This window comes from Mesoplodon bidens (genome assembly GCF_964165515.1).
Source record: "Mesoplodon bidens genome assembly, chromosome: 3".
Lineage (NCBI taxonomy): Eukaryota > Metazoa > Chordata > Mammalia > Artiodactyla > Ziphiidae > Mesoplodon > Mesoplodon bidens.
In genome coordinates, this window is record NC_138178.1 from 57,029,822 (window position 1) to 57,056,885 (window position 27,064).

At 42.0% G+C, this 27,064-nt stretch overlaps 1 protein-coding gene across 3 annotated transcripts in view; it reads left to right on the forward strand.

The window, feature by feature from the left end:
• LOC308614558 (IQ domain-containing protein H-like) overlaps window positions 1-27,064 on the forward strand; it is a gene marked incomplete at both ends in the record, with an annotated part of 99,772 nt that overhangs the window by 65,448 nt on the left and 7,260 nt on the right. Inside the window, 3 exons of one of the 3 annotated variants that reach the window (XM_081229012.1) lie at window positions 8,610-8,771; window positions 17,687-17,809; window positions 25,690-25,751. In XM_081229012.1, coding sequence (XP_081085138.1) covers window positions 8,610-8,771; window positions 17,687-17,809; window positions 25,690-25,751 — 347 coding nt within the window. The remainder of the gene's footprint in view (window positions 1-8,609; window positions 8,772-17,686; window positions 17,810-25,689; window positions 25,752-27,064) is intronic. The other 2 variants (XM_081229014.1, XM_081229013.1) reach the window with 2 other exon arrangements.

The window sequence follows — 27,064 nt, forward strand, 5'->3', positions numbered from 1 at the left end:
TAGAGATTCCATTATCCTACATCACATCAAATGTACAAATGCACTCTCATGGAATGTGACGTAGACCTAACTGTGTAAAAGAGTTGTGTTGTGTTTAACTGAGATGTCAATTTTGTTGATATTTTTGTTATTTGATAGTTTTCTTTTCATATTTGGGGGCCAGTAACTTTTTTTTCAGAATCCAAATATTTTTAAGGCCTTTGAAAATCACGGAGGCCCTAGGCATGATGGACTACTGGGCCCTGAGTTCTAAGTGGCAGGGCCCAGATTTTTTGCTGCCTTTGGCCCCATGAACTCCAAAGGCCCAATATAAGGTAGTATCCAGGGTGGGTGGGAGAGAGAATGGATACTCTAGCTGCTCAGAGACAGCCTTATGGAGCTGTGATTTAAATCGTGCCCAAAAGGATACATAGGATTAATAGAGACAGAGGGGAAGGCCTCCAAGATGAATACTAGGAGTGTCAACTGTTGACTGGGGCCCTGGGTGACTGCCCCATCCAGCAGTAACTGCAGTTCTTCACCTCTCTGAGAGACTGGGCCATCCCAGAAGCCACCACTAGGTGGCAACATGCCAAGAGGCTGCAGTCCCCTCTGCCTATCTATAGATATTTTTATGTAATACAAACAATTCTTACCAAATATTATAATCACATTAATATTGTCCTACGTAAAAATTCTTACAGGGCAGTGTACCACCTGCCTCAAAATTAAGTATCAGGTGTGTTGTTTACCACAACGGAGAGTTTGATGCTGTTTGGTGATTTAGTGATGGGAAGAGATCTCATTTAGTTGCTGCTTAAGAAAGTATGCTCTCTGTATGATAGCCGGGATTCTAGAGCCTGTTTTTAAACAGCATTTGAGAAGAGTTAAGTGTGTACACTACCTCTGAGAATCAGGCAAGAATACTGAAGTCAAGAGCCAAGCAAGTGAGTTCTTTCTCCTGCCCCAGACTCTGCTTCTGGCAGTCACACAGGGAACAAATCCAAACAGATTTGTTTCTGCCAGACCCCCAATAAGAGTCTCATGCAATATCTCATGTAGTCACCGGATCTTCTCAACAACCCTCAGAGATAGCGACCACTGGTCTGTGTTAACAGACAAAGAAACTGAGGCCCAGAGAGGGGAAGGAAGTTAAGATCACACAGACAGCAAGTGGCGAGGCCAACACTCCCTTCCAGTGAGGTCCTGTAACTCTGGTCCAGTGCTCTTTCCATCCAGTGAAGACATCTACCTCCCTCCAGGCACTGGCCTCTCTAGTCCCTATCGCCCTCAAGCTGCCATCACTTCTTTTCCCTACCAAGCTATCCCTACCCTTCTCAGCCTTATTTCATCTCGACCTAAACCTGTTGAGAAGCATGTCCCCTAGGGAAGGCCCCATGTCCTACAGACCTTGCCTCTCCCCAACCAAGGAGACCCTTGAGCCCGAGGCCCAAAAGTAACAGCAGAGAAAAAGATGCCTCCCTACAGGGACTGATTCTGCTTTATCCCTCCCAACCCAGCCAAGCACATCCTCCTGATTTTACAGCTGAGAAAGGAGAAAAGGTGCCTGAGATCCCATCCCATCCTCTAGAACACCATTCAACAAAGGCATCTCACGCTTAACACGCCAAAACCTGAAATCTTAATTTTACCCTTTAAACTATTCCTCTAGCAATCTTCCCCACTCAGTACACGGTAATTCCACCCTTCCATTTTTTCAGGGCAAAAGTCTTGGAGACATCCTTGGCTCCTTTCTTTCTCTCACACCTGCATCCAACCCATCAATAAGTCCTTTAGGTTCTAGTTTTGAAATGTATCTATAATATGACCGCTTCTCCCACCCTCTACTATTACTGTGCTGGACCACCCACCATCATCTCTCACCCAGATTACTGCAAACAGCCTCCTTGCTGACCTCCCTGTTTCCATCCTTGTCCCCTTATGGTCTCTTCTCCCCACCGCAACCAGGGTAACCCTTTAAAAATATGAGATATCATGTCACTCCTCTGCTCAGCACCCTCCAATGGATTCCCAGCCTCCACAGTTAATAAGTAGGAAATAAGCCCCCAGCTCTGTATCTAGCCAAACCCGTAAGGACAGAGGGAACCTTGGCTACCCATGGCTGTATCACCCAGCCAGCAGAGAGCTGGGCAGGTGGCCTGGTCTCCATAGCTTAGGCATAGCTGTGGGTCTGGCTGAGGGTTTGGTCTTGCTCTAGAAAGAATCAAGTGATTAAATGGTGGGTTTCCTATAACGTTGGGACTGTGAATGAAGACATGAACATGGGCAGGGAGGTGGTACACACATCCCTCAGCCACGGCAGGCTGCTGAGGAGGGTGGGCTGTGTATTGCACTCTGTTCTAAAGGCCTGATGCCATCTCTATGGTGGGTGAATTCTCAGTGCTGCATCTCTCAGTAGCCTTAGTTGGAGGTCTACCTTTTAAAAAAATTCCACACGAGCAACAACATGGATGAACCTGGGGGTTATTATGCTTAGTGAAATAAGTCAGAGAAGACAAATACTGTTTGTTATCACTTATATGTAGAATCTAAAAAAATAAAACAAACTAGTGAATATAACAAAAAGGAAACAGACTCATAGATATAGAGAACAAACTAGTGGTTACCAGTGGGGAAAGGGACAGGGAGAGGAGCAAGATAGGGGTAAAGGATTAAGAGGTACAAACTATGATGTATAAAATAAATAAGCTACAAGGATATATTGTACAGCACAGGGAATATAGCCAATATTTTATAATAACTTTAAATGGAGTATAATCTGTAAAAATACTGAATCACTATGTTATACGCCTTAAACTAACATATTGTAAATCAATTATACTTCAATTTAAAAATTTGAATGAAAAAAAAACACTATGAATATCCTGAACAACCTACTGATTATTTTTGTAAATTTATTATCAGAATGAAAGGTTCTAAATAAAATTTTCAAATCAAAAAAAATTCTACACATGCTTAGGAATCTTCCCAGTTAGCCTCATAGCTGCATCTAGAGGCAACTGAGGGAGGGTCCACCAGGACTATTATCCCCAGTGATTAGTTGAGGAAAGTGGCCCAGAGAGGTGACTTTGCTGAGAGTCAGGAATATTTGTCTTAGACCCTGATACCAAGAGTAGGGCCTTTAGCAAGTCACTTACCCTGTCTGGAGCGTCAGATTCTTCTTACAAATAAAGATGAAAAAGGAGAGAAAACCTAGAGATGGGTCTGCAAAACATCCGTGGACTCTGACAGCTCTGAAATTCTATGAGTCTTCAACAAATGTTATTTAATCGATAAGTTAGTCTCTCGGTCCCATACCTACCCCAATGCCCATAAGAGAAGGTTGGCAAGACCAAACTCTTTGCTACTTCATTTGCCCTTGGAGATACTTACAGAATGTAGGGCCTTAGCACATCTGCCCACATCTATATCCTCTGCCACCCATCCATCCTGCCTGTCACAGGAAAGAGGCAAAAGCAGCAGGGGTGATCAGGCGGCCTCCATCTGCCTGGAGTACCTAAGGCAAAAAGAGCTCAATACCGGGACCCTCTCTCCCTCACCTCCCCACACAGGAGTGTTATTACCATTTCATCCCAAAGCTTGAAGCCCAAGAAGGACCCAGAACCTTGGAACGAACAATTCTGGGCAAGCTCGCCTCTGCCTGACCCTGTCTTCAGTTCTCACATGCTTGTTTAAAGGCAATGAGGTTGCTGCAGTTTCTTGGTTTGCCTTCTGCCCTGTGCTCCGCCCACCCCACCTCAGGTCTCCCAACACAGCAGCAGTGAGGACTGCATCCAGCCCAGCGCAGGTCAGGGAGTAGAGAGCTGGGCCTCTGCAGCACCTCTCCCCACCCCATCCCACCCCTGCTGGCCCTGCCCCTGGCTGAAGTTGCAATGGACTTTTTTTTTTTTTTTTTTTTTTTTTTTTTTTTTTTTTTTTTTTGCTCTACGCGGGCCTCTCACTGCTGTGGCCTCTCCCGTTGCGGAGCACAGGCTCCAGACACACAGGCTCCGCGGCCATGGCTCACGGGCCCAGCCGCTGCGCGGCATGTGGGATCTTCCGGGATAGGGGCACGAACCCGTGTCCCCTGCATCGGCAGGCGGACTCTCAACCACTGCGCCACCAGGGAAGCCCAACAATGGACTTTTTTTGCAACCAATCAAATTAGAAATAGAATGTGAGCCACATGTGTAATTTTTAATTTTCCAGTAGCCTCATTTTTAAATGTAATCAAAAAAAGACGAAAATAATTTTAATACATAATGTGTTTTATTTAACCCAACATAACCAAGAATAGTATCATTTCGACATGTAATCTGTATAAAATATTATTAATGACATATTTCACATTCTTCAAAATCTGGTGTGTATTTTACATTTATAGCACATCTCAATTTGAACCAACCTCATTCCAAGTGCTCAATAGGTACACGTGGCCACTGGCTGCCATATTAGATAGTGCAGATCTAGAATATACATGAGAGTCTATATATAATTTTACTTACCATAAATTTGCTAATGTTAACATTTTGTTATATTCCCATCTAGTCTTTTCTAGATATAGTATTATTTTTACAAAGTTGAAGTCATATTGCCCATATGACTATATCCTTCTCTTGCTGTTTTGTGTATGATGACTACATCATCCAAAGTGAGTCACAATCATTGTCTTTAATGATAATATTATAGACTATCCCATCACTTGAGTGTGTCGTAATCTCCTTATCCAATGCCCAAATGTTGGACAGCTGCAATTTTTCAGTTTTACAAATAGTGCTGAGAGGAAGGTTTTTATGTTGCTCATGCTTCTTAAGGCCTTGATGTAAATCTCTCTAGTGTTCTAGCCATTTTTTAAAAAATGGATTTTGAATATCAGTCAAACAACTATCAACAAGGGTTTTATGACTGGGAGCTGAGACACCTTGGTTTCTTGTCCCATACCTTTGATATGTGGCTCTGAAGCCCAGGGCAAACCACTTTGCTTCTCACACTAGAGTTGCTCCATTTATAAAATAAACAAACTGTATTTGATGATTTTTAAGGGTCTTTCCAGCGCTAACCTTCAGTGATGTTTTTCCCTCAACCTCACATCTAACCAATTAATCTGTCAAACTAGTCATTTCAAGTCCTACAAGTCATGTCAAAGCCACCTCCTAAACATTAAAAAATATATCCACTTCTCTCCATCCCCAGTCGTAGTGCCTTTCTATGTACATCATCGCTCATCTAAATTGTGATGCAGAGTGAAATTAGGTTCTAAACATTAACAGCGAAATCCAAAATCAAGAATAGGATTAAATGAGATATGTGTGAAAGCCTGGGGCTGGCACAGAGGAGATGTTCAATGAATATTTGCTGCATTTGAATCTGAAACCAGCTTCAAGAAACCCTGTCCCTGAAAGGTTGTGAAGGAGTTCACAGTGAAACATCAGAGGTGCTGCTGTGCCCTGCTGGGAGCCAGCCTGCCCCAGACACTGAGAGCTGTCAGAAGACAAAGACTCAGCAGCTTCCCCTAAAAGGCTGACAGTCTAGAGGGGGAAATGGGAACCCCTGTCCACAAAACAAAGATGCCTCAGGCGGTGTCTTCAATGGAAAAACCAGATGGAGAACAGAACAATTATCTGAGCAATTCAGGCAAGCCTGCTGTTGAGGAAAAGGCGTGAAGAAATTTGTTCTATTTCCTTTGTGACAAGGAGTTAGGGAAGCCTGGGGTAGCAAAAACACTTTGGGTCTACAGAAAGACCAGAGTTTTGGCCTACGCTCTATGATTTTAGGCAAACCACGAAACCACTTTTTGATCTCAGTATCCTCATCGGTCAAACTGAGATACAGTAATACCAACTTTGTTCAAACCTAACCACCTACTGGATTATTGTGAGGCTGAACACAATGATTATGAATGAGGAAAACAGCTATTAAATGAAGCAATCTAATAACTACATAGGCAACTGAAAATGAGTCTCCTAAGATTCTACTCCTCTTAAAGGAAATGTTTAGTAATCATCAATAACATCTGTATTGAACTTTATAATATGCAAGGGAATTTTATGCACATTTATTCTATTTTGTTTTCAAAACCCATTGTGGTAGTATTATCATTTGTGCCTCTTACACTTAAGGATACTGAGATTGAGAGAGCTTAAATAACCGTTAAAGTTTCCACTCTTTGCGAGGGCCAGATTCAGGCTCTCTGACTCTTTGGTTGCCTTCCCACTGAAATCCTCATCACCAAAACATTAATATTATTAACATAATATTAATAATGTTTGTTATATGCATTTTTCTTTGATCAAGGACACTGAAACATCAAAACAGAAGCTCTGGAAAAAAATGCCAGACACGTAAGAACAGCAAGTTCACTTTCTTGTATTAAGGAAAAGTAGCTGTCCCCATCTGAGTTGCATTTTATGCAATACAGCAGGAAATATTTAAGTTGACAAATAGGATATTTACAACTGCAACAGATCCTTGGCAGTTAGTTTTTAACAATTGTTGCAAATGTGATTTATTTGCTATTATAACAGGGCATTACTGTGAGAATATGACTCCTGAAATTAGCATCAGTTTAGCAAGGGGCCTTGACAGCCTGACCTCTTAATATCCTTATAATGATGCCATTTACATTCCATGCTTACTCAAGTCACTCACTGCTAGATTTGTTTGAGAGGAGTCCACTCTAGGGCAGATGTATTCTGTATTTTAACACACCGAGTTGGTGTGGAGGGGCACATGTAGGCCTTCTAAGGGGAAAAACTGTTTAATCAAGTCTTCATGAAAATGTGTTCGATTCCAACTTCCTACAGTGAAAATGCATTACTGCTAATTACAGCATACTCCAGAAACACAATACTTCATGTTTCCTCCACAAGACATTTCCATGGCATGGATATATTAAACAAGAACACGTTTTGATCCTCTGCAGCTTTAGCTTTTAGTGTGAGTGGGAAACTAGTCCTGGGTAAGGATTGGCTGGGCCAGGATTAAAGCCATCTCCACCAGCAGCGAAAGGGCAGAGGGTGGACTTGGAGCCAGGCAGAACTGGATTCAGATCCCAGCACCACCATTTCCTAGCTGTGTGGACATGGGTACCTCTCTGAACCTCTGTTTCTTTATCAATGACATGGAGCTGTTATTTTTAAGGTTATTATAAAGATCTGAGATATTTGTGAAGTACCTGGCACACTGTAGGTACTTGATACATGGGAATTGGTCACGTTTGTGTTGCTTGTCAAAGCTCAGATGTTACCTTCTCCATGATGCAGCCCTGAGTTCAAACTAGACAAACTCAGCCTGTCTGTTCTTTCTGCTTTGGTACTACTTTGTTCCAACCCTTTATCATATCAAGTATTCATTGTGTTGTAATCAATTGAGTATGATTCTATCTGTCTTCCCATTCTTGACGTGTCTCTTTACCTTTTACACTCGGATAACTAGCACAATAATATGCCTTGAGCATTGAACTCAGGAGGATTCTGGGGGTGCTTCTGGATTCAGTGTAGGGGTGAGGGGTGACAAGAGAAATTAAGGACGGTCTGCCACAGGAGAGGAGAGAGGGTACCATATGACCCACTTTGCCATCAGCACTTTAGCACATAGTGGATGCTCAGTTAAGTATCTGTCAAAGGTGTTAATGGACATTACTCAATTATCTAGTAGCTTAGAGTAACTTATTGCTTATATATATCTGTTTATCAAAGCATTTTAATTTCTGTTACATCATAGTATCCTTTTAATGACCCTAGGACTCAGCTAGGGTGGATGCTATCTTCGTTACCCTGTTGAGGATACTGTGACATTGTAGGGTGGGTGAAGTGACTTTCCTGCACCCTTAGGGTAAAAATAGTTGTAGAGCTAAGGCCTGTAGGCCAACCCTAAGTTCCCCTTAAGAATCGTGTTGAGATTCCCAGAGAAGCCAGCACTGCTTTTTCTGAAGCCAGGGCAAAATGCCCTTTTCTAATACTTACACACTCAGGGCAAACTGCCCTTTTCTAATACTTACACACTCAGGGCAAACTGCCCTTTTCTAATACTTACACACTCAGGGCAAAATGCCCTTTTCTAATACTTACACACTCAGGGCAAACTGCCCTTTTCTAATACTTACACACTCAGGGCAAACTGCCCTTTTCTAATACTTACACACTCAGGGCAAAATGCCCTTTTCTAATACTTACACACTCAGGGCAAACTGCCTTTTTCTAATACTTACACACTCTTTCCCCCTCTGTCTGCTCTGCTTGAATTCCCCATCCTCTGGAGTTCCCACCCAGCTTCATTTCTCAGTAGCAAGCATTGCACTGGCTACTTTAGAAGTGACAAACCACAGGCAGAAAAATCAAAGTGCACATGAGCCTTTCGGAACCAGGCCTCTCCATCAGATTATCTTGGACAGGTATTTCCAATTGTGTAACCTCCCACAAGAACCTTAAATCTTCTGACGAGAATCAGACTGGAGACTCTATCCCTCAGTTGAACAAAGGAGAAACAGAAGCAAAAACATCTACTCCGTTAAGTCACATGTTCACTGTTGTAGTTGGGTCTGGTGTGGTTTGGGGTGGTCAGAGGTGGTGGGGGCCTTCTCTCCTGTTGGCTGATCACACCCTCACTTCTTCGGCTCCTGTTCTACTCAGGTGTGGGCAACAGGCCTCAACCTCTCATACAGTGACCAGCTGGCCCTGACTCAGCTCACCTTATACTTGACCAACGGCCACCTGGATTGCAGTTTGAGCACCCTTGAAGTGCCCCGCTTTGTTCCCAAGAAAGACAAGAAAATGAGCCACGTGGCAATGCCGGTAAGCGACCAATGCTTCCTGATTCTCCTCAGTGTCAGCAATACTCACCCGCCATTTACTGAGCTCTGGTTGCGTGCCAGGCTCTATGGGTCCAGAGAGAAGAAAGAATCTCAGGCAAGTCTTTGAACCTACCAAAATGGGCTTCTGGTACATGAATGTAGGAAAGGGGAGGCGGCGTCCAGAAAGGGCAAGCACTACGTAGAAGGACGAAAGTACATGGGGCTTTCCAGGGCTGGATGTTTGTGTGTTCCCCTTCATTCTCTTCTCAGCTCGCTTCCCGGGGCAAGTACATCTATACCCACTGCTTCAATTACCAGAAGCTTCCAACAAAACCCATATTTTTCTAGCTACAGTCTCATTTTTGAGCCTCAGACTCCTAGATTCAATATTCAACAGAATGTCTCAAGAGTCCTCAAGGGTCAAACTACCCAAAACTGCACTCACCGTCTCTCCTCCCCTATACTTCCTCTTGGCGGGTCAGGCCAGAAGCTGATCACTCCCCCTATGTCACCACATCCAGTCAGCAACCAGCTCATGTTGATGCTAGCTACTAAAATGCCTCGACTCTGACCCCTCCTTCCCTGTCAAAGATACTGCCTTCCTTTCAGCTTTCATGGTCTCACACTAGTGTTACAATAGCTTCTCATTAAGACTCCCTGCCTCCTGTCAGGGTGGTTAAAGTGAAAAGTGAATCTGAGCATGCTGCTCCCCTACTTATGATTTTGAAATGACTCCTGTCATCTTCAGGAAAATCCCCACTTCTCAGCTTGGTTAATGAGGCCCCTTGTGATCTGTGGCCCAATCCCCCACTCTCATCACTAGGCCATCTCTAGGGGGCTGGAGGCAGTAGTCCTGGGACTGGTTCAGGTTTAACAACCTCAGGACCCTGCATAACAAAGGGCAAACCTCCGTGGGGACAGTGGGCTAGCTTGGTCCTGGGGAAGGAGAGCAAAGTTCAAGAAGACCAGATGGCCCTTCCTGTAGGTGGGATATGAGAGCAGATTGGGGCTCAAGCCACAGCTGCTCTGACAATGTCAGAGGCTTTCTTCCACCTTCTCTTACAATAGTGGGCTTTGTGCCCTTTTTGCAGATGAAGCTCTACTTGAGGTCCAAATATGTCAAGCAGATAAAAGAGGAATGCCAGTGGTTAATAGGACCCCCACTCCAGTGCCCTAGAGATATCTTTTCAGAGCAGTATCTCCTGCCTCTCTGTTGAGTCTCTTTGGGTCCAAGAGACACCTCTGGATTTAAAGAACACTTGTTTGATTCTGCCCAGGATCCCCACATCATCTTCCTTGGCAGGAACTCAGTGTACACTTGGAAGGGTAGCCTGGAGAGGGTGCCAGATGTCTTGGGGGGCTCAGGCGACAGCCTCCTTCTCCTGCTCAATCCACCTGTCCTATGAGGTACCATTGCTCGTGGGAATACCTTAGATCTCTTTGCTTATTAAGAAGAGAAGCAGAGTTGGACTAGGAATGAGAAACAGGCCTCTTTTAATTAGGTCCCAGGACCTTGCTAGGAATTTCCCAGGTTCGGTCCCACCTGTGGCCTCTGTCCTCACCAAAGGGACCTACAAGACCCTAAGTTCAGTGCCAGAGGGAGGGACAGCAGTAGAACTTGACACCTTCTGGCTTAGTGAACCTATCTCCATGCCATTTCCAAAAGGAAGCTGGAAGCTGAGTTAATATTCAATGCAAGACTTCCAAAGATAATTTGCTGCATTTAAGTATGTTGCTTCAGCAGGCTGTAAGCAGAAGTTGTACTTGGAATTAGAAGCACTCTCCCATCTTCCCCATCTTGCCTATAGATTTCAATCCTAGCTACAGGTGACATACAGGAATTCTCCTGTGATCAAGAGTCTTAAACACTTTTAGGAATTGCCCACACACGAGAGGGACACATTATGATCTTCAATAATTCAAATGTCTCTACAATCACTGAAGAAGAGCTATTCAGGTTTTCTGATGTAGGGATAAATTGAAAGTGCTTTTGGTTTTAGAAAGATACATGGAGGTTCTAACCCTGGTGCCACTGTGCATGTGTGTGCACACACATGCTCCTATGCATATGTGCACGTGTGACAGGTAAGTTTTAAAAGAATCACGCATGCACACACAGTACAATTTACAACCAAACTGAAGCTCCTGAACAAGTGTGAACAGACTGTGATGCCATCAGGTTTACAGTCAGTTGACAGCCCCCTTTGAAGACAAGAAAAAGGAAATACACAGATACGACTACAGTGATAATGAGGGCACATTCAGAACAAATGCCTATAAAAGGTTTCCAATTTGGGCCTATTCCTTTAGATAATACGCTGTGCAGAGGAAAAGCAAAAACTTTTCTGAACTCTAAGAAGAGCCATTGTCCCCTTATTAGAAACAGGTGGCAAACCACTCTCATTTAGACCCGGTTATACCAGGTGCGTGGGCTTCTGATCCAGTGTCCTCCACAAATAACCCCTTGAAGGTGGAAACGAGATTGGATGAGTCCCAGATGTACATGTTTTGAAAATGAAAAGGAGTCACCTAACAGCTTTTTAACTTTTAATTAACGTTCTGTCAGACTGGACGTAAATTGCTACCCTTTTCGGTCCCTTTTTTACTCTTCCTCTCTCTTGGTGGACCCTCCATACCACAGCTGGTGAGTGGCCAAAAGGGACCATCTCTGCAAACATCTTAAAACAACCCCAGTCATTTATAAGCATTTTAACAGCACATGATCTGTAATGAATGATTAAGTAAAACCTTTTGTGTTAAATTATGATGTTAATAATGATTCTGTCTCCTGTAATTTATTATGAATTCTCAAATGCTTCGGGTTTGATTTTGATAGAACGCAACAACAGAGTTTATGTGATGACTTTATTTTTAGAACCCCTTCTTTGAAGGCACGCATTTCCCCACTACTGCTGCTACTGTAATTATGTACAAAACCAATCACTCATTAGAGTTAGGATACGTTATCTTCTAGACAGATGAGGCTAAATAAGCAACACATTAATAATTCAGAGAGCAGTTCATTATGCATGTGGATGCCTGCTTTGTAACTGAAATAAGAACCTCATCAGCTTCTGCCAACCCTTAAACAATAGTTCTATGTTATTGCAACCACATTCAAGTTTACGCTTGTTAAACTGCTACTTGGATTATTTTATCAAACATTCATTTATTTGTGGTCCCTTACTGCCGAGAACAGATTTTGGAAGCTCCTTTTTTAAGTTAATGATTTGAGCAATGGGTGTTATTAATTCTCAGAATATTATAAACATGATTAATTTTCAGGCAGAGATTTATTACATAAGGATTTCAACTATGTCAACTGAAATACATCACTGTCAAAACAAGTATCATGGCGAAAATAGAATATGCTCCACACTTCAAGTGCTGGTGCTCAGAACTAAATCAATTTAAATTGTGGCTGAAGCAAAATTATATTCTCCAGTGAAAAGGAGTATTTCGAGCTTTCTTTATTTGGCTTGAAGCATTCTTGTTAGATTGTGATTTAGAAAGGTAGTTTAATAGACCTAGACTTCTACCAATAATATTTTGCCTTCTATTTCTTCCCCCTTGTTTTACTAGAAAAGGCTAACCTCTGAAATTCCCACACATTCCAAATGTGGCCAGTGGGAATTTGGAGAGGACAACACTGTTCTAAGTCAGGGGTCATGAATTCTGATCCTCTCTCTGGCCTCAGTTTCCTTGTTTATAAAATAAGGGAGACCTATATGACCCCCGGGGTCTCCTAAGGCATTTGATTTTATGGGGCCTGCAGAGTAGGGCTCTGTATCAAGCTTGGCCCAGGCAGTGTCATGTACAGTGGGGTACTGGGGACGGGGAATTATTCCTGTAAGGGGACATAGGAAGGGCTCATCCCTCTGTTCCACAGCCTTCCATTGAATGGTCTTTTTCTTGCAGAATCTTTTAGAAAGGAGTAATATTGTTGTGACAGGTCACATGCTAAGTCCTCGTCAGCCATCACCTTAGTTATCAGTTAATACTTTCAGCCAGAATCAACTAGAAGTAAGTTCACTTCTTTGTGCCAGGCATTCTACTAAGCGCAGAGGATATAAGGATAAGTAGCAAAGAGCTCCAAGTTTTTCAAAGGACCCAGATAGGCCAGCATATAGCTATAATGCATATAATAACATGATAATAACATCCAAAATGTACTGAGCCTTTACTCCTCACCAGGTACTTTAACTAAGTGCTTTACATGAATCTTTATACAACCTAATATATGGGGCAGGTGCTGTTATTATGCTCATTTTTAGATAAGAAGACTGAGGTTAAGAAATGTTAAGCAACTTGTGGAAGGTCACTCAACAAGCAAGTATGGAAGCCAGAATTAAGCCCAGGCCTGTCGGACTTTAAAGCTTGTGTCTGAGCATTGTGCTACCCAACCTGCCTTGTGTTGGCTAAGAGTCAATGACCCAACCCCAGAGTACAGCTTCAGCTCATCCCTGAAGAAGTCTCTGGTTGAGGCCATGGAAAAAGCCCTTCTTCCAAAGGAGGCTTCATCTCCCTGTGTGATGATGTTATTTGCAGGCATATTACTATTATCCACTGGCTCCTAATCTGCTCTGAGCTAGGCTAGGACTCAGTGAGCACTGAATGGGCCAGATGGTTGTGGAGGAGTCTTCCGATGCTATAAAATTCCTTAGGTTATGACTTCCTTGGTAAACCTAAATGGATTTTACAGCATCAGAAGAGAGTCAATTACACAAGTCAGCCTTTTAAAAATGATGTTTTCCATTTGTATAATGCTTTATACTTTAAATAGACATGAGCTTATTTGATCCCCAAGATAGCCCCCAGAAGTAGATAAGACATGGATTATCATACCCATTTTACAGATTAGGAAAGTAAGGCTATTCAGAGGTAAGTGAACTGCCCAAGGTCATAAAGTTAAGTAAGTACCAAAGTCCAGGTTTTCTGATTCAAGTCCCTTTCTGATGAAAAGATTTACTGGTTGGTTGTTGTTTTGTTTTGTTTTTCAAATAATTTATCTTATTTGTGAAACTATTTAGTTTAACAAATGCTAATAAGAGCTAACTTGTTTTTGAGTGCTTATTCTGTGCCAGACACTGTTCCAAGGTCTTTACAAACTCATCTAATCCTCGAGACAATACTGTCACCTGTGCTATCAGGCTGGATAAAAGACAACACTAGATCACTGACAGTTTTTTCCTGTAGGAACTGCAGAGTTGGTTAAGTCTTAAAAAAAAAAAAGTAGGTGTATTGTATATGTTCATCTTTATTTGCATTATTATAACATATTTATTAAGCACTTAAGATAAGCCAGCAATTTCACCAAGCATCCAGGATACAGAGACATTTGACAAAGTCCCTGTCCTCGAGGAGTTGAAAAGAAATATAAAATAGATAGTACATACACAAGGAAAAACCACAAGCTCTCTTTTAAGTGCCATTTAGGTGACAGTCCCTTAACCTGCTGCTGGAGTTCTTAGGAGAAACAACTGTGGACAGGTGGGGACAGAGGATGCTTTACTAAGAACGTAGAACTTGGTCTGGCCTTAAAGACTAAGGCACTCACCATGGCAAGGAGAGGGAGACCTCCCCCAGCAGAAAGGACAGCAGCTGAAGAGAGCCTGTGGTCTGTTATGAACCAGTTGGGCTGGGGCAGAGAATCTGGGAAGAGGGAAGTGGGAGAAGTGGTTGGAGCAGTCCACTGAGAAAGTTTGGGAGAGTCTTCCAGCCAAGCCAGGTGTCTGGATTTCATTTTGAAGGCAAAGAGGAGACACTGAAGATTTCTGAGCATTGACCAACGTGAGTTTGGGAAATGCTCAATGTGGTACTAATGCTCAGAATCCCAGGTACCAATGGGGGCAGGAGTAGCCTGGAAAATTACATTTGGTTTAGGTCTACAATGCTCCAGGCCCTGTGATCTTTTCAAAGAAACAGCAACAACAATAGTAGCTACTGTGTATCAGATGCTAGGTGCTTATTGAATCATCAAAAGTCAGGGAAGTTAAATGACATATTCAAGATCACACATATAGTAAGTGGCCTAGTCAGGTTTTGAACTTCAGTGATTCTGACTCTGTATAACCTTTCCACTATAAAATTCTGCTTGCATCTCCACCTCCCTAGTAGAAAGAAGAAGCTGCCCTCCAGGCCATAATGGTCTGGACTAGGACGGTGATGGTCATGGAAAAGATGATGTCGCTTAGAGACATACACCAAATATCCTGGCTTTTCTTTCCGATTCCTTATGAATCACAAGCCCAGGACTGGGAGGAGGGGGAATTGCAGTCTGTCTCCGTAGAGCAAAAGAAACCTCAGGATAGCCTGTCCTTACTTGCTGTCCAGTAATACTGGACAGTGAGCTCTTGTGCCTTGCTTTGGAGCCAAGATACACAGCACTGAGCTGGATCCACCTACCTTATGACTGCCTACCTCTCTCCCTCGCTGACTGGGTCCTGATCTTCGGTTTGCTAGTTTATATACTATAGCAGCATAAGACAAGTTTAGAAGACAAAAATAACTTTGGAATTATCTTGTGAATTCATGGTAATTACCACGCAATTACATGCTCAGTAACTACAATGGAATTCCAGAGTATTTACAGTTCACTTCTATACACAAAAGCTCAGGCTTCTGGGCCTCCGTTGTGAAGGCAGGAGCATGGCACAGCCTGACATGGCAGGGCAAGCAGGCCTGGTAGTCACGTTCCTCCAGACTGACTACATAGCTGAGCCAGAATTTCACTTAACCAGTTCTTGTTACCCCACCAATAATCCCTGTCAGGTCCACCAGAGCTACGTTGTCCTCCAAAAGATGTCCTCTAGGGGCAAGACCTGGGATGACTGTCCTGAGCTGTCATTCTCTAGGGATGGTGTCACTGTCCTGTTTTGTGAATCAATCTCTTCTTCTGCCCCAAAGTGCTCAGTGACTGCAAGTCCCCTGAATTACATCATTTGAAGTGTCTCTTAAGTCAGAGAGAAGTGCAATCCACTTACCCTATTTCATGTATCCATTCTTTCTTTCATTCAAGAAACACTGAATGCTAGCATCATGTCCAGCCTGGGGATTCAGAAACCAAACAGTGCCTGCCCCCAGAAAACTCCCAGTTGTGTAAGAGAGCCAGACAGGGGAACAACTCATGATAGGTCAGGGTGATAACAAAGTACAGTTGTGAGGCATAGAGGGTCAAATAGATTTTCTTTTGTAAAAATAGAATTCCCAATGGCTCCAAGTGGGACAATACCAATGGAGATGCACAACTCGATGCGTTAGCCTGGGGGAGCCTAACATTTTTGTAGATGTGGATCCTGCTTATGTGTGGGAAGAATGGGCTTAATTACTACTATTGATAACGCAACCATCAGATACACTACTTTACGTAAATGTGGAAGGAAAAGACACAATATGTGGGGGACATATGTCACAAAAGGTGAACATGAAATCTGAGTGTGCGTGTGTGTGTGTGTGTGTGTGTGAGAGATGCAGGTGGGGAAATGATGTTCATTCTCCGCTGGGCACTCACTCAGTTGGCCCCACTTTCCTTGCATTAGCTCAGAGACAGAGAGCCTGGGGTTTCACAAAAGACAGTGTGTCAGGTCATTAGGATCCTTGCAGCCAGCTGTGAACCAGCAGCACCTCCTTTTCCTTCTCCTATTTCAAGTCACTGCATGCGATCAGGCACCTGGTTGCCCAGCACCTGAGGGTCTCCGAAGTTCAAAATCTGGCCCAGGCATCGCCATTTTCTATGCCCTCAGGTTGGCCATGGCTCTATGTGCAGTTCTCCAAATTTCCATTTACCCAAGGACAAACAGAGATAATTGTCAAAAGCAAATATCATATTTCACAAAGGACATGCTACAAAACTATCGGGATTCAATACTTTCTTTTGCACATATTAAATTTTCAATATTTTAGGAGATACTATAGTTGAAATACTTTGGACCTACTGTAACCAGTCTCTTTGGGATAGCTCTCATTGATAGGCAAGCAAGATATAGAAGAGCAATTTCCCAAACAAAGAAAGCAGTTGGAATTAAAATTCTAACACTGGTCCCTTCAAGGAGGTGCAGTGCACTTAGTGATTTGCTGCCGAAGAGTGAAAAGGCGGAGGGTATCTTTACAGCACGAAACCTGATGAAAACTACCTTAGCCAGGTGACCAAGGTTGGCATCAACAGTGATAAATCATGTTGATATATGTATCCTTGATATGAGGTGATGAAAGTGGCAGTTTACCTATGTAGTCCTTCTCTCCAAAACCAACAACCCCCATCTAATCATGAGAAAAACATCGGACAAACCCAAATTGAGGGACATTCTACAAAATACTTGATCAGTACTCCTCAAAACTGTCAGGTGAGACTGAGAAACTGTCACAGCCCAGAAGAACCTAAGGAGACATGACAACAAAATATCATGTGCTAGGGCTTCCCTGGTGGCGCAGTGGTTGAGAGTCCGCCTGCCGATGCAGGGGACGCGGGTTCGTGCCCCGGTCTGGGAGGATCCCACATGCCGCGGAGCGGCTGGGCCCGTGAGCCATGGCCGCTGGGCCTGTGCGTCCGGAGCCTGTGCTCCGCAAGGGGAGAGGCCACAACAGTGAGAGGCCCACGTAACAAAAAAAAAAAAAAAAAAAAAATATCATGTGCTGTCCTGGAGGGGATCCTGGAACAGAAAATGGAAATTAGGGAAAAACTAATGAAATCCAAATAAAGTATGGACTTAATAGTAATGTGGCAATTTGGTTCCTTAGTTGTGACAAAGGTACCACATCAATGTACGATGTTAACGGTAGGGGAACTGGGTGTGGGCTATACAGGAACTCTCTGTATTATCTTTGCAACCTTTCTCTTAATCCACAAGTATTCTAAAATTAAAAGTTTATTTAAATATTTAGTAAAGAGTCTGACATTCAGTTGTGATTTTTTTCCAGTCACGGGCAACCAGTCGCTATGCGGTGATGAGCACCCAGCTGAGGCACGACAATCTCTCTCTGATTTTCCACTACGTTTTTCTCCAGATGTGTAAGGCCCATGGCATCGGCTATGATATTGAGGTATGAAGGGTGAGAGTTGGCCAAGGCTGGACCAAATACAGGCCTGTGGGTGATCTAGGCAGCTAATAATTTGATGCACCTTCAAACAGATATTCTTTAAACATTGGATTGACATGTATTTAGAGGAAGGTTGAGTGCTGCTTGAGGAAGGGCAGGGGGTGGCACTTGGTCCTGGGAAGTTGATCTCTGACCCCAAACTTGTACACCCAACTTAGTAAAGCAAAAACCCTGTAGCTCACCAGACTTAGCAGTAATTTGGGGGACCATCTCTTCATCTTGAAGCATGTCCTGAGCTTTCTGACCCCACCCAAAGCTGCTTACTAATAAATATCCTCTTAGTCTGTTTGGGCTGCCGTAACAAAGCACCATATACAAGATGGCTTAAACAACAGAAATGTATCTCTCACAGTTCTGGGGGCTGGGTAATCCAAGGTGAAGTTGCCGATCAATTCAGTTCCCAGTGAGGACTGTTCCTGACTTGCACAATAACTGCCTTTTTGCTGTGTCCTAACACGGTGGGAAAAGAGCAATCTCTGATGTCTCTGTAACCTCTTCTAGAAGGACACAAGTTCTAACTGAACAGGGCTCCACCCTTATGACCTCATTAACCATAACCATTCCCTTAAAGTCCCTGTTTCCAATACATTCACATGGGGGATTAGGGCTTAAACATATGAATTGGTGGGGGGGGGGTGCGGGTGATACACAATTCAATCCATAGCATCCTTCTACCTACATATCATAGTTTCTTTCTAGGAGGAGTTCTGATTTTAAAAAAAACAAAAACAGTTTCCCCCATTTTTGGTCTATTTCCAGTGACATTGATGGCCCCTACCCAACTTCTTCATCCTTAGTGTAGCTGGATGGGGGCAAAGTGGGATGTAATATCTCCTACTTAAACTAGAACCTCCATTTTGTGCCTAGAGATTCATACTACTCTGAGAAATAGTTTCATGATTTTGCACTTTGATTCAGATCTTCAAATCTGAAATTCTTAGAGGGCTATTCTAAGACCCGAGTGACCCTATGTGCTCTTGTGGAACACCCTTCCCATCACATCAAACATATTAAAATATATTCACCTCTCACATTAAATATAATTTATAGATAATGACAAAGAACTGAGCAATAACCAATTGATCAAATGTTTTGATTTGTAGATACTCAGTTCCATATTTATTAATTTTTGTTTTTCATACTTGAAAACAAATAGAATTTTTCAGGGTTCAAATATTGTTATAGGCCCGTGAAAAGCACATGGACCTTAGGCACAGGGCCAACAGTGAATAGGATGACCTGGCTGACACTTGGCAATCCCCACCACACTATAGGGCACTGTCAGGGTGCATAACGCCTTCTGATTAGACTGATTCATGCTGACTGCAAACACATAAAATGAAGCTCATATTCCCTTGCAAATTATATTAAAATTGATAAAATATAGAAAGAATGAAAAGGACAGATTGAACTGATTTATCTGAAAGTAATTATTACATCTGCTCAACATAATCTCTTTGGAATTAAATACAGTTGATCCTTGAACAATGCCAGAGTTAGGGGCACTGACCCTCCACATAATCGAAAATTCAAGTGTAACGCTATAGTTGGCCCTCTGTATCCACAGTTCGGCATCCAAGGATTCAACTAACAACAGATGTGTAGTAGTGTAGTATTTACCGTTGAAAAAAATTTGCAAATAATTAGACCCATGCAATTCAAACCCATGTTGTTCAAGGGTCAACTGTAGTTTTTAGCCCTAAATTAATTAGACTTACATGTGCCAGAAGGTGGCTAAATCTAACTCTAGCTTTATCTGAATCAACTTATTTTATTTTCTTCTAAAATATAAAAGCAGAACAAGCTCTGTGAGTGGGCACATTTGGCAGGGAAAGTCTCCTGCTGAAAAGAAAACGGGCTCTATAACTTTCTATTGCCCGAGATTATTATTAGAGATATATTTCTTTGGCTGAAGGCTTTGTACTTGATTGAAGTTCTAGTACTCCTGGGAAAAGTAAAGCACCAAGCTTTACAAGTTATTTACACCTTTGTGGCTCTGAGTTGATCAGATTCATTTCTAAGAACAAATTTTAGTTCAGGAAACAGGCTACTAAGGCCCAGGGGAAACAGCGGATGGTGCAGAGGAAGGGGTTCCACTGAGGGTGAGAAGAATGAAGAAAGGGCAGAGGGGCACAGAAGAACTGACAGGCATATTTCGTAGACTCTGCCTCCAGGTCAACTGTGCTAAACAATGTATAAAGGATGAAAGATGAACTGGAAGAGAAAGAGAAATATAGATTGGGGGTGACAGAGTGATGGAACAATATGAAGAAGAAAAAGATAACAGAAGAAAATAGAGAGGATAAAATCCAGAGACTAGGGTGCTTCCCTGGTGGCGCAGTGGTTGAGAGTCTGCCTGCCGATGCAGGGGACACGGGTTCGTGCCCCGGTCCGGGAAGATCCCACGTGCCACGGAGCGGCTGGGCCCATGAGCCATGGCCGCTGAGCCTGCGTGTCCGGAGCCTGTGCTCTGCAACGGGAGAGACCGCAACAGTGAGAGGCCCGCCAAAAAAAAAAAAAAGAGTCCAGAGACTGGAACAATCTATAAAAATAAGGTAGGAGGGGATAAATAGAAAGAAAGAGAGCCAATAATAAACAAAAGTACAAGAAGAGAGGAGAAATGGAATCATAAAAATCTGAGGTAAGAAGAAGGAAACATGTGACTACTTGGAAAATTTGGAAATTCTCTAACAACGTCCTTGCTCTATTTTTCCTAAGATGGATTCTCATCTTTTCAGACACTGGGGTCCCTCCCTTGTCAGAACTCTCCACTTGTTCTCTCCATTGCCTTTTCTTGGAGAGGCATTTACCAAGCACCTACTATACGCTGGCACTGAGCTAAGCACTATTACTTTATTATCTCTTTCATCTTCATATCTCTCCTGTAAGAAGTTGTTATTTCTACCATATCACAGTGAGGAATTTATGTTTAAAGAGTTTAAGCACTTTCCCCAGGTCACACAGCCAGGCATTTTATGAAATGCCTTAATCCATAATTGTCTGTAAAGTCAAATATGATTCTTTTTCTTACACCAGGGTATTCCCTATGCACCTTTTTCCCCCTAAGGACTGTTTCCCACTAACAATGTATGTTTCTAAAATATTATTACCAATCCAGTCCAAGAATTCTGGGATCCATTTCAAATAAAATATTCCACCTAGGTAATTCTTGTGTATTCTTCAGCTGAAGAAGCACAAACTTCTCCATAACCCCCATGACTATCTCCACCTTACAAAAGAAAAAAAAGTTATGTCTAACAATTAAGTTCCCTGAAATTTTATTGCCTCTTTGGGTTATTCTGAGTCTAAAAAGCAGATCACTTACCCTAATTCCAGTGTTACCTATGCCACCTGCTTCCACTCTTGGTCAAATTTAATGTGGGTGGCTCTTTCCAGATAAAGAAGCAACGTTAACAATACATCAGTGTCATTGCTACCAAAAGAAGAATCCTCAAAGTCCTTATTCTCAACATTATGTTTTTCTTCCCATTATCATCATAGAATTTCACATGACGCTTCTTGTCCGAAATCTTAGGGGTAAAAGAGAGAAATGAGATCACCCTTTGAGTTTATTTTTCCTTGCTGAATATTGGAAGGACGCATTGCTGAGTTTGTAACCAACTTGGTGGGTCTCATTCTGGGTATTTCTGTAATGCTACAAAATACCCCCACTGATTTCCTAATGAGATGAACTTGTAATGAAAGCCATATGGAGAAAAGTGTCATGTTTACTGCCTGCGACAGTGTGGCAGGGCTGGTCTCGCACATACGTAGGCAGTGTGCCATGATCCTAAATAGCTCCACAACCACCAGCAATCACTTCCTCAGGCCAAGGGATCACCGTGGTGGCAATCATTAAGGCTGTTCAAAATGTTCTGATTCTCCTCCTTCCAGGCACGAAACAGAATTGTACTTCCTCCACCCTCTCCCTGAAGTCAGGCGTGGCCATTTAACTTGTTTTGGCCAGTGAAATATGAACAGAAGTGATATATGCCCTTCTTATGCCTTTAAGAGCCACTCTATGAGTCTCCATAGCCTTTTTCCTGCCTTGGAAATCCTCGAAGAACACTGAGATGGAGCCTCCTTCAGCCCTGAGTGTACCTACAGGGACCAGAGATCCATGCCGACCCATGTGGGAAATGGAGTATGAGCAAGAACCAACTTTTTTGTTACACAAACTAAGAATTGTTTGTTTTTTTAATGACTGCAGCATAACCTGATTGATTCAGAAATTAGTGTCAAGAAAAGGATGCTCCCCAAAAAGAAAACAAATATTATCACTTCAACATGTAATCAGTATAAAAATTCAGTATAAAAATTAATAAGATACTTTACATTTATGTACTAAGTCTTTAAAAGCTACAGCACAACTCAATTTCGATTACTAACGTTTCAAGTTCTCAGTAGCCCCATGTAGCTAGTGCCTAGGACATTGGACAGCTCAGTAAAGGATGCAAGACAAGATCAACTAGTCAATAGCTCTCAGCCCTGGCGGCCCATTAGAATGGCATGAGTGAGGAGATTTTAGAAGTATAGGTGTTCAGGCAGGGCCGGGATTAGTGTGAGGCAAGTGAAGCACTTACCCAAAGCACCTCAGTAATAAAGATAAATAATATTGTTATTCAATGTTAAAAATCAAAATTAATGCAAGAAATCCATGATGAACAAAATATCAATATTTTAAATAAACATATACTGATGTTTTTCCTTTGCCTTAGGCTCCAATATGGCTTAGCCTGGCACCGTACCCAGGACCCACTCCAGACCAATTAAATCAGTATTTCTGGAGGTAGGGCCGAGGCATTAAATTTTTAAAGCACTCAGATGATTCTAATGTGCAGCCAGCATTGACCACAGTTCTAGTCCAATGTCTGTCTTAATGCCCAGATTTCCTGATAAAATGGGGAGTCAATGGGCAGTTGTAATTCTGGCATGTGGTATCTTTTACCAAATCCCCAAAATGTAGTTTTCTTTTCTGTACTTCTAGTGATGAGGAGTTCACAGCTTCACCATTTCCACTATTGGACAACTCCAGTGTTAACTTTTATTTATTTGGAGAAGAACTGTTAAAAGGTAGTTTTCAAAAAAGGATAAAATCATGCCTCTCGTACAGATATAAAACTAAACACATGATAAAGATTTATTTAAGAGAGAAGAATTAAGCAGATGTTATAACCAGGATAAAAAAGAATCCAAAAAACCAGACAACTTTATAGATCATCACTACTGAAATGAATATGCAGATGGAGGCAAAACTGGTTTTTCCACAAGGAGAGCAGGAGAGGAAAATCAGTTGAACCTCTACCAGACTGGACAGAATTTGCTTGTCTCTCAGTCACCTACAACTTACAGAGTTGTAAAATATCTCCCATAGAATCAAGGTGTGATATAGACAGCGCGAAGTTTTCCTTTGCAGTACAAATTATTTTCCACACAACAAACTGCTTCCCTATATTTTTTTACCCATTGCTCTTAGAACAGTGGTTTTCAAATTTTGATGTGTGTGACAATCACCCAGGAAGTGAGCTAAAAGGCAGATTTCCAAAGAAAACAAAAGCAAAAACAAATGAATGGGACTTAATTAAACTTAAAAGCTTTTACACAGCAAAGGAAACCATTGACAAAACAAAAAGACCACCTACTGAGTGGGAGAAAATATTTGCAAATGACATGACCAATAATGGGTTAATATCCAAAATATATAAACAGCTCATACAATTCATCATTAAAAAAAAGAAACCTGATTAAAAATTGGGCAGAAGACCCGAACAGACATTTTTCCAAAGAAGACATATAGATGGCCAACAAGCTCATGACAAGATGTTCAACATCATTAGTCATCAGAGAAATGCAAATCAAAACAACAATGAGATATTACCTCACACCTATTAGAATGGCTATCATCAAAAAGAGCACAAATAACAAATGTTGGTGAGGATGTGGAGGAAAGAGAACCCTCGTACACTGTTGGTAGGAATATAAATTGGTGCAGCCACTGTGGAAAATAGTATGGAGGTTTCTCAAAAAACTAAAAATAGAACTACCATATGATCCAGCAATCCCACTCCTGGGTATATATCCAAAGAAAACAAAAACACTAATTCAAAAAGATACATGCACCCCAATGTTCATAGCAGCATTATTTATAATTGCCAAGATATGGAAGCAACCTAAGTGCTCATCAACAGGTGAATGGATAAAGAAGATGTGGTATGTATGTATAATGGAATATAACTCGGCCATAAAAAAGAATGAGGGGCTTCCCTGGTGGCGCAGTGGTTGAGAGTCCGCCTGCCGAAGCATGGGACACGGGTTCGTGCCCTGGTCTGGGAGGATCCCACATGCCGCGGAGCGGCTGGGCCCGTGAGCCATGGCCGCTGGGCCTGCGCGTCCGGAGCCTGTGCTCTGCAACGGGAGAGGCCACGGCGGTGAGAGGCCCGCGTGCCGCAAAAAAAAAAAAAAAAAAAAAAAAAAGAATGAAATTTTGCCATTTGCAACAACATGGATGCCCATAGAGGTATTATGCTTAGTGAAATAAGTCAGACAGAGAAAGACAAATACTGTTTGTTATTACTTATATGTGGAATCTAAAAAATATAACAAACTAGTTAATACAAGAAGAAAGAAACAGACTCACAGATACAGAGAACAAACTAGTGGTTACCAGTGGGAAGAGGGAAGGCAGGAGGGACAAGACAGGAGTAGGGGATTAAGAAGTACAAACTACTATATATAAAATAAATAAGCTACAAGGATGTATTGTACAGTATAGAGAATATAGCCAATATTTTATAATAACTATAAATGGAGTATAACCTTTAAAAATTGTGAATCACTATGTTGTACACCTGAAACATATAATATTGTACATCAACTATACATCAATAAAAAAGATGGGGCTTCCCTGGTGGCACAGTGGTTGAGAGCCCACCTGCCGATGCAGGGGACATGGGTTTGTGCCCCAGTCCAGGAAGATCCCACATGCCGTGAAGCGGCTAGGCCCGTGAGCTGTGGCCACTGAGCCTGAGCGTCCAGAGCCTGTGCTCCGCAACGGGAGAGGCCACAACAGTGAGAGGCCTGCGTACCGCAAAAAAAAAAAAAAAAAAAGATGCAGTGTATATATGTAGAATGGAATATTACTCAGCCATGAGAAAGAAGGAAATCCTGCCATTTGTGACAACATAGATGGAACTTGACTGCATTATGCTAAGTGAGATAAGTCAGACAAGACAAAAATTGTATAATATCACTTATATGTGGAATCTAAAAAAGTCAAACTCATAGAAACAGAGAGTAGAATGGTGGTTACCAGGGCCCGGGGTAGGTGGGGGATTGGGAAGATGTTGGTCAAAGGGTACAAACTTGCAGTTAGAAGATGAATAGTTTCTGGGGATCTAATGAACAGCATAATGACTATAGTCAACAATATTACATTATATACTTCAAAATTAATATGAGACTAGATCTTAAATGTTCTCACCACAAAAGTAAAATGATAAGTATGAGATGAGATAGAGGTCTTAGCTAAAGCTACAGTGGTAATCATATTGCAATAAATAAATATATAAAATAACATGTATACCTTAAACTTATACAGTGTTATAAATAAATTATAATCTCAATTTTACAAAAAACACTGTCCTAGAACATATCTATTCCATATTCTGGAGACATCTTTTCCAAATGTGCTTCTCACAGTATTTGAAATTACCTCTAGATTTCAGTTCAAATCAGCCTTATTGGTGGGCTTAGTGTAGTATGTTTTCTTTACTTTGTTTCCAACATAATATGCTATTTCTTTTCTTCCCATTCAAATTTTATAGGACAGACAAGGAACTATCTTTATATTATACGAACACCTGAAGAGAGACAAGTTGGGAATGTTGTGAGTATGAAGTGTGTCTGTGAGATGTAATAAGCTAAGAAAATAGACTATAACAACCAACAAGAATGATGCTTCTCATGCATTTTAATCAGCATGCTGATTTATTGGTAGTCTATCTTGTTTTATTTAGATCTTTAAGTATTTCATAAATTGACTTTAGATGTGTCAGCAGGAGTTCATAAGTATAATTGATTAATTATCCAAAATTGATGGGTAAGGGGCTAGTTTTAACAACATATTACACTCAAACACATACACCTACAAGGCACAGCAAATCTGACTGATGAGGAACCAGCTCAGATGTCCTGATTGCAGAAGGGCAGTTTTCATTCTGGCATGCTAAGAAAAATGCTCTGGTGACTTGGCAAGATGCTCCCCAAAAAGGCAGGGTCTGTCGTCCCTCTTCAGATCCAGTTCCAGCCCTGATGCAGTCTCCTCAAGATACATTTATGCTGAGAAGAGTCCTATTGCACCACTCAGGAGGCTTCTCTATGCTTCCCTGTTTCCTGCAGATTTCTCTACAGGTTATTCTGGAGAGCAAGCAAAGTTGTCTCCTCACCTAGGACTCAGAACTTTAGAGCCACAACCTTGAATTGTGTCTTATTCGTATCTTGGAATATGGTTATTTGGTAACTTGAAGTCATCCTGACTTATTGGGAAACTGTTTCTACCTTATATTCTTCTTCCTTTTAATATCTACAGAATATTGAAGAAGAAAAGATGAGAAACTATAAACTTTTGTGTTGCTTGATTTTCTCTGGAGTTATCAAGGAGAGGCTTTTCATGAGTTGGCTGGGCTTTGTTTGGCTCTATTGCAGTCAGGTCACAGCAGGTGAGGGCTCCAAGAGGGGATGACCCTACAGACCAGAATTTTGTGGTTTGGCTTTACTGGGATAACTTCATACTGACTCCATTTGTGCTGGCATATTTCTGGAAATAGTGGCATTTGAGTAGAAATTTCAAGGGAAAAATGAAGGAAATTCTAGAAATGAATTATTAGTCGGGAACGGGACTTAAGAGTCCATCTAGTTTCTTGATTCCCAGCCTGGGAACCATGGACCTGAGGAGGCTGAGGAGGGGTGGCGCGAGGGGCTTGAATCCATGTGTGGACCCAGCATCACACACACACACACATACACACACACACACACAATTTTTTTAAAGTATGGGTCTCAATCTTTAGTATATGTAAGAATCACCTTGGGGGACTTGGTGAAACTATACTTGGTGAAACTGCACAATCAAAGGTTCTGATTTTGTTGATCTGGATGGGTCCCAGGAATTTGTTTGGAGAATCACCCAGGGTCTAATAC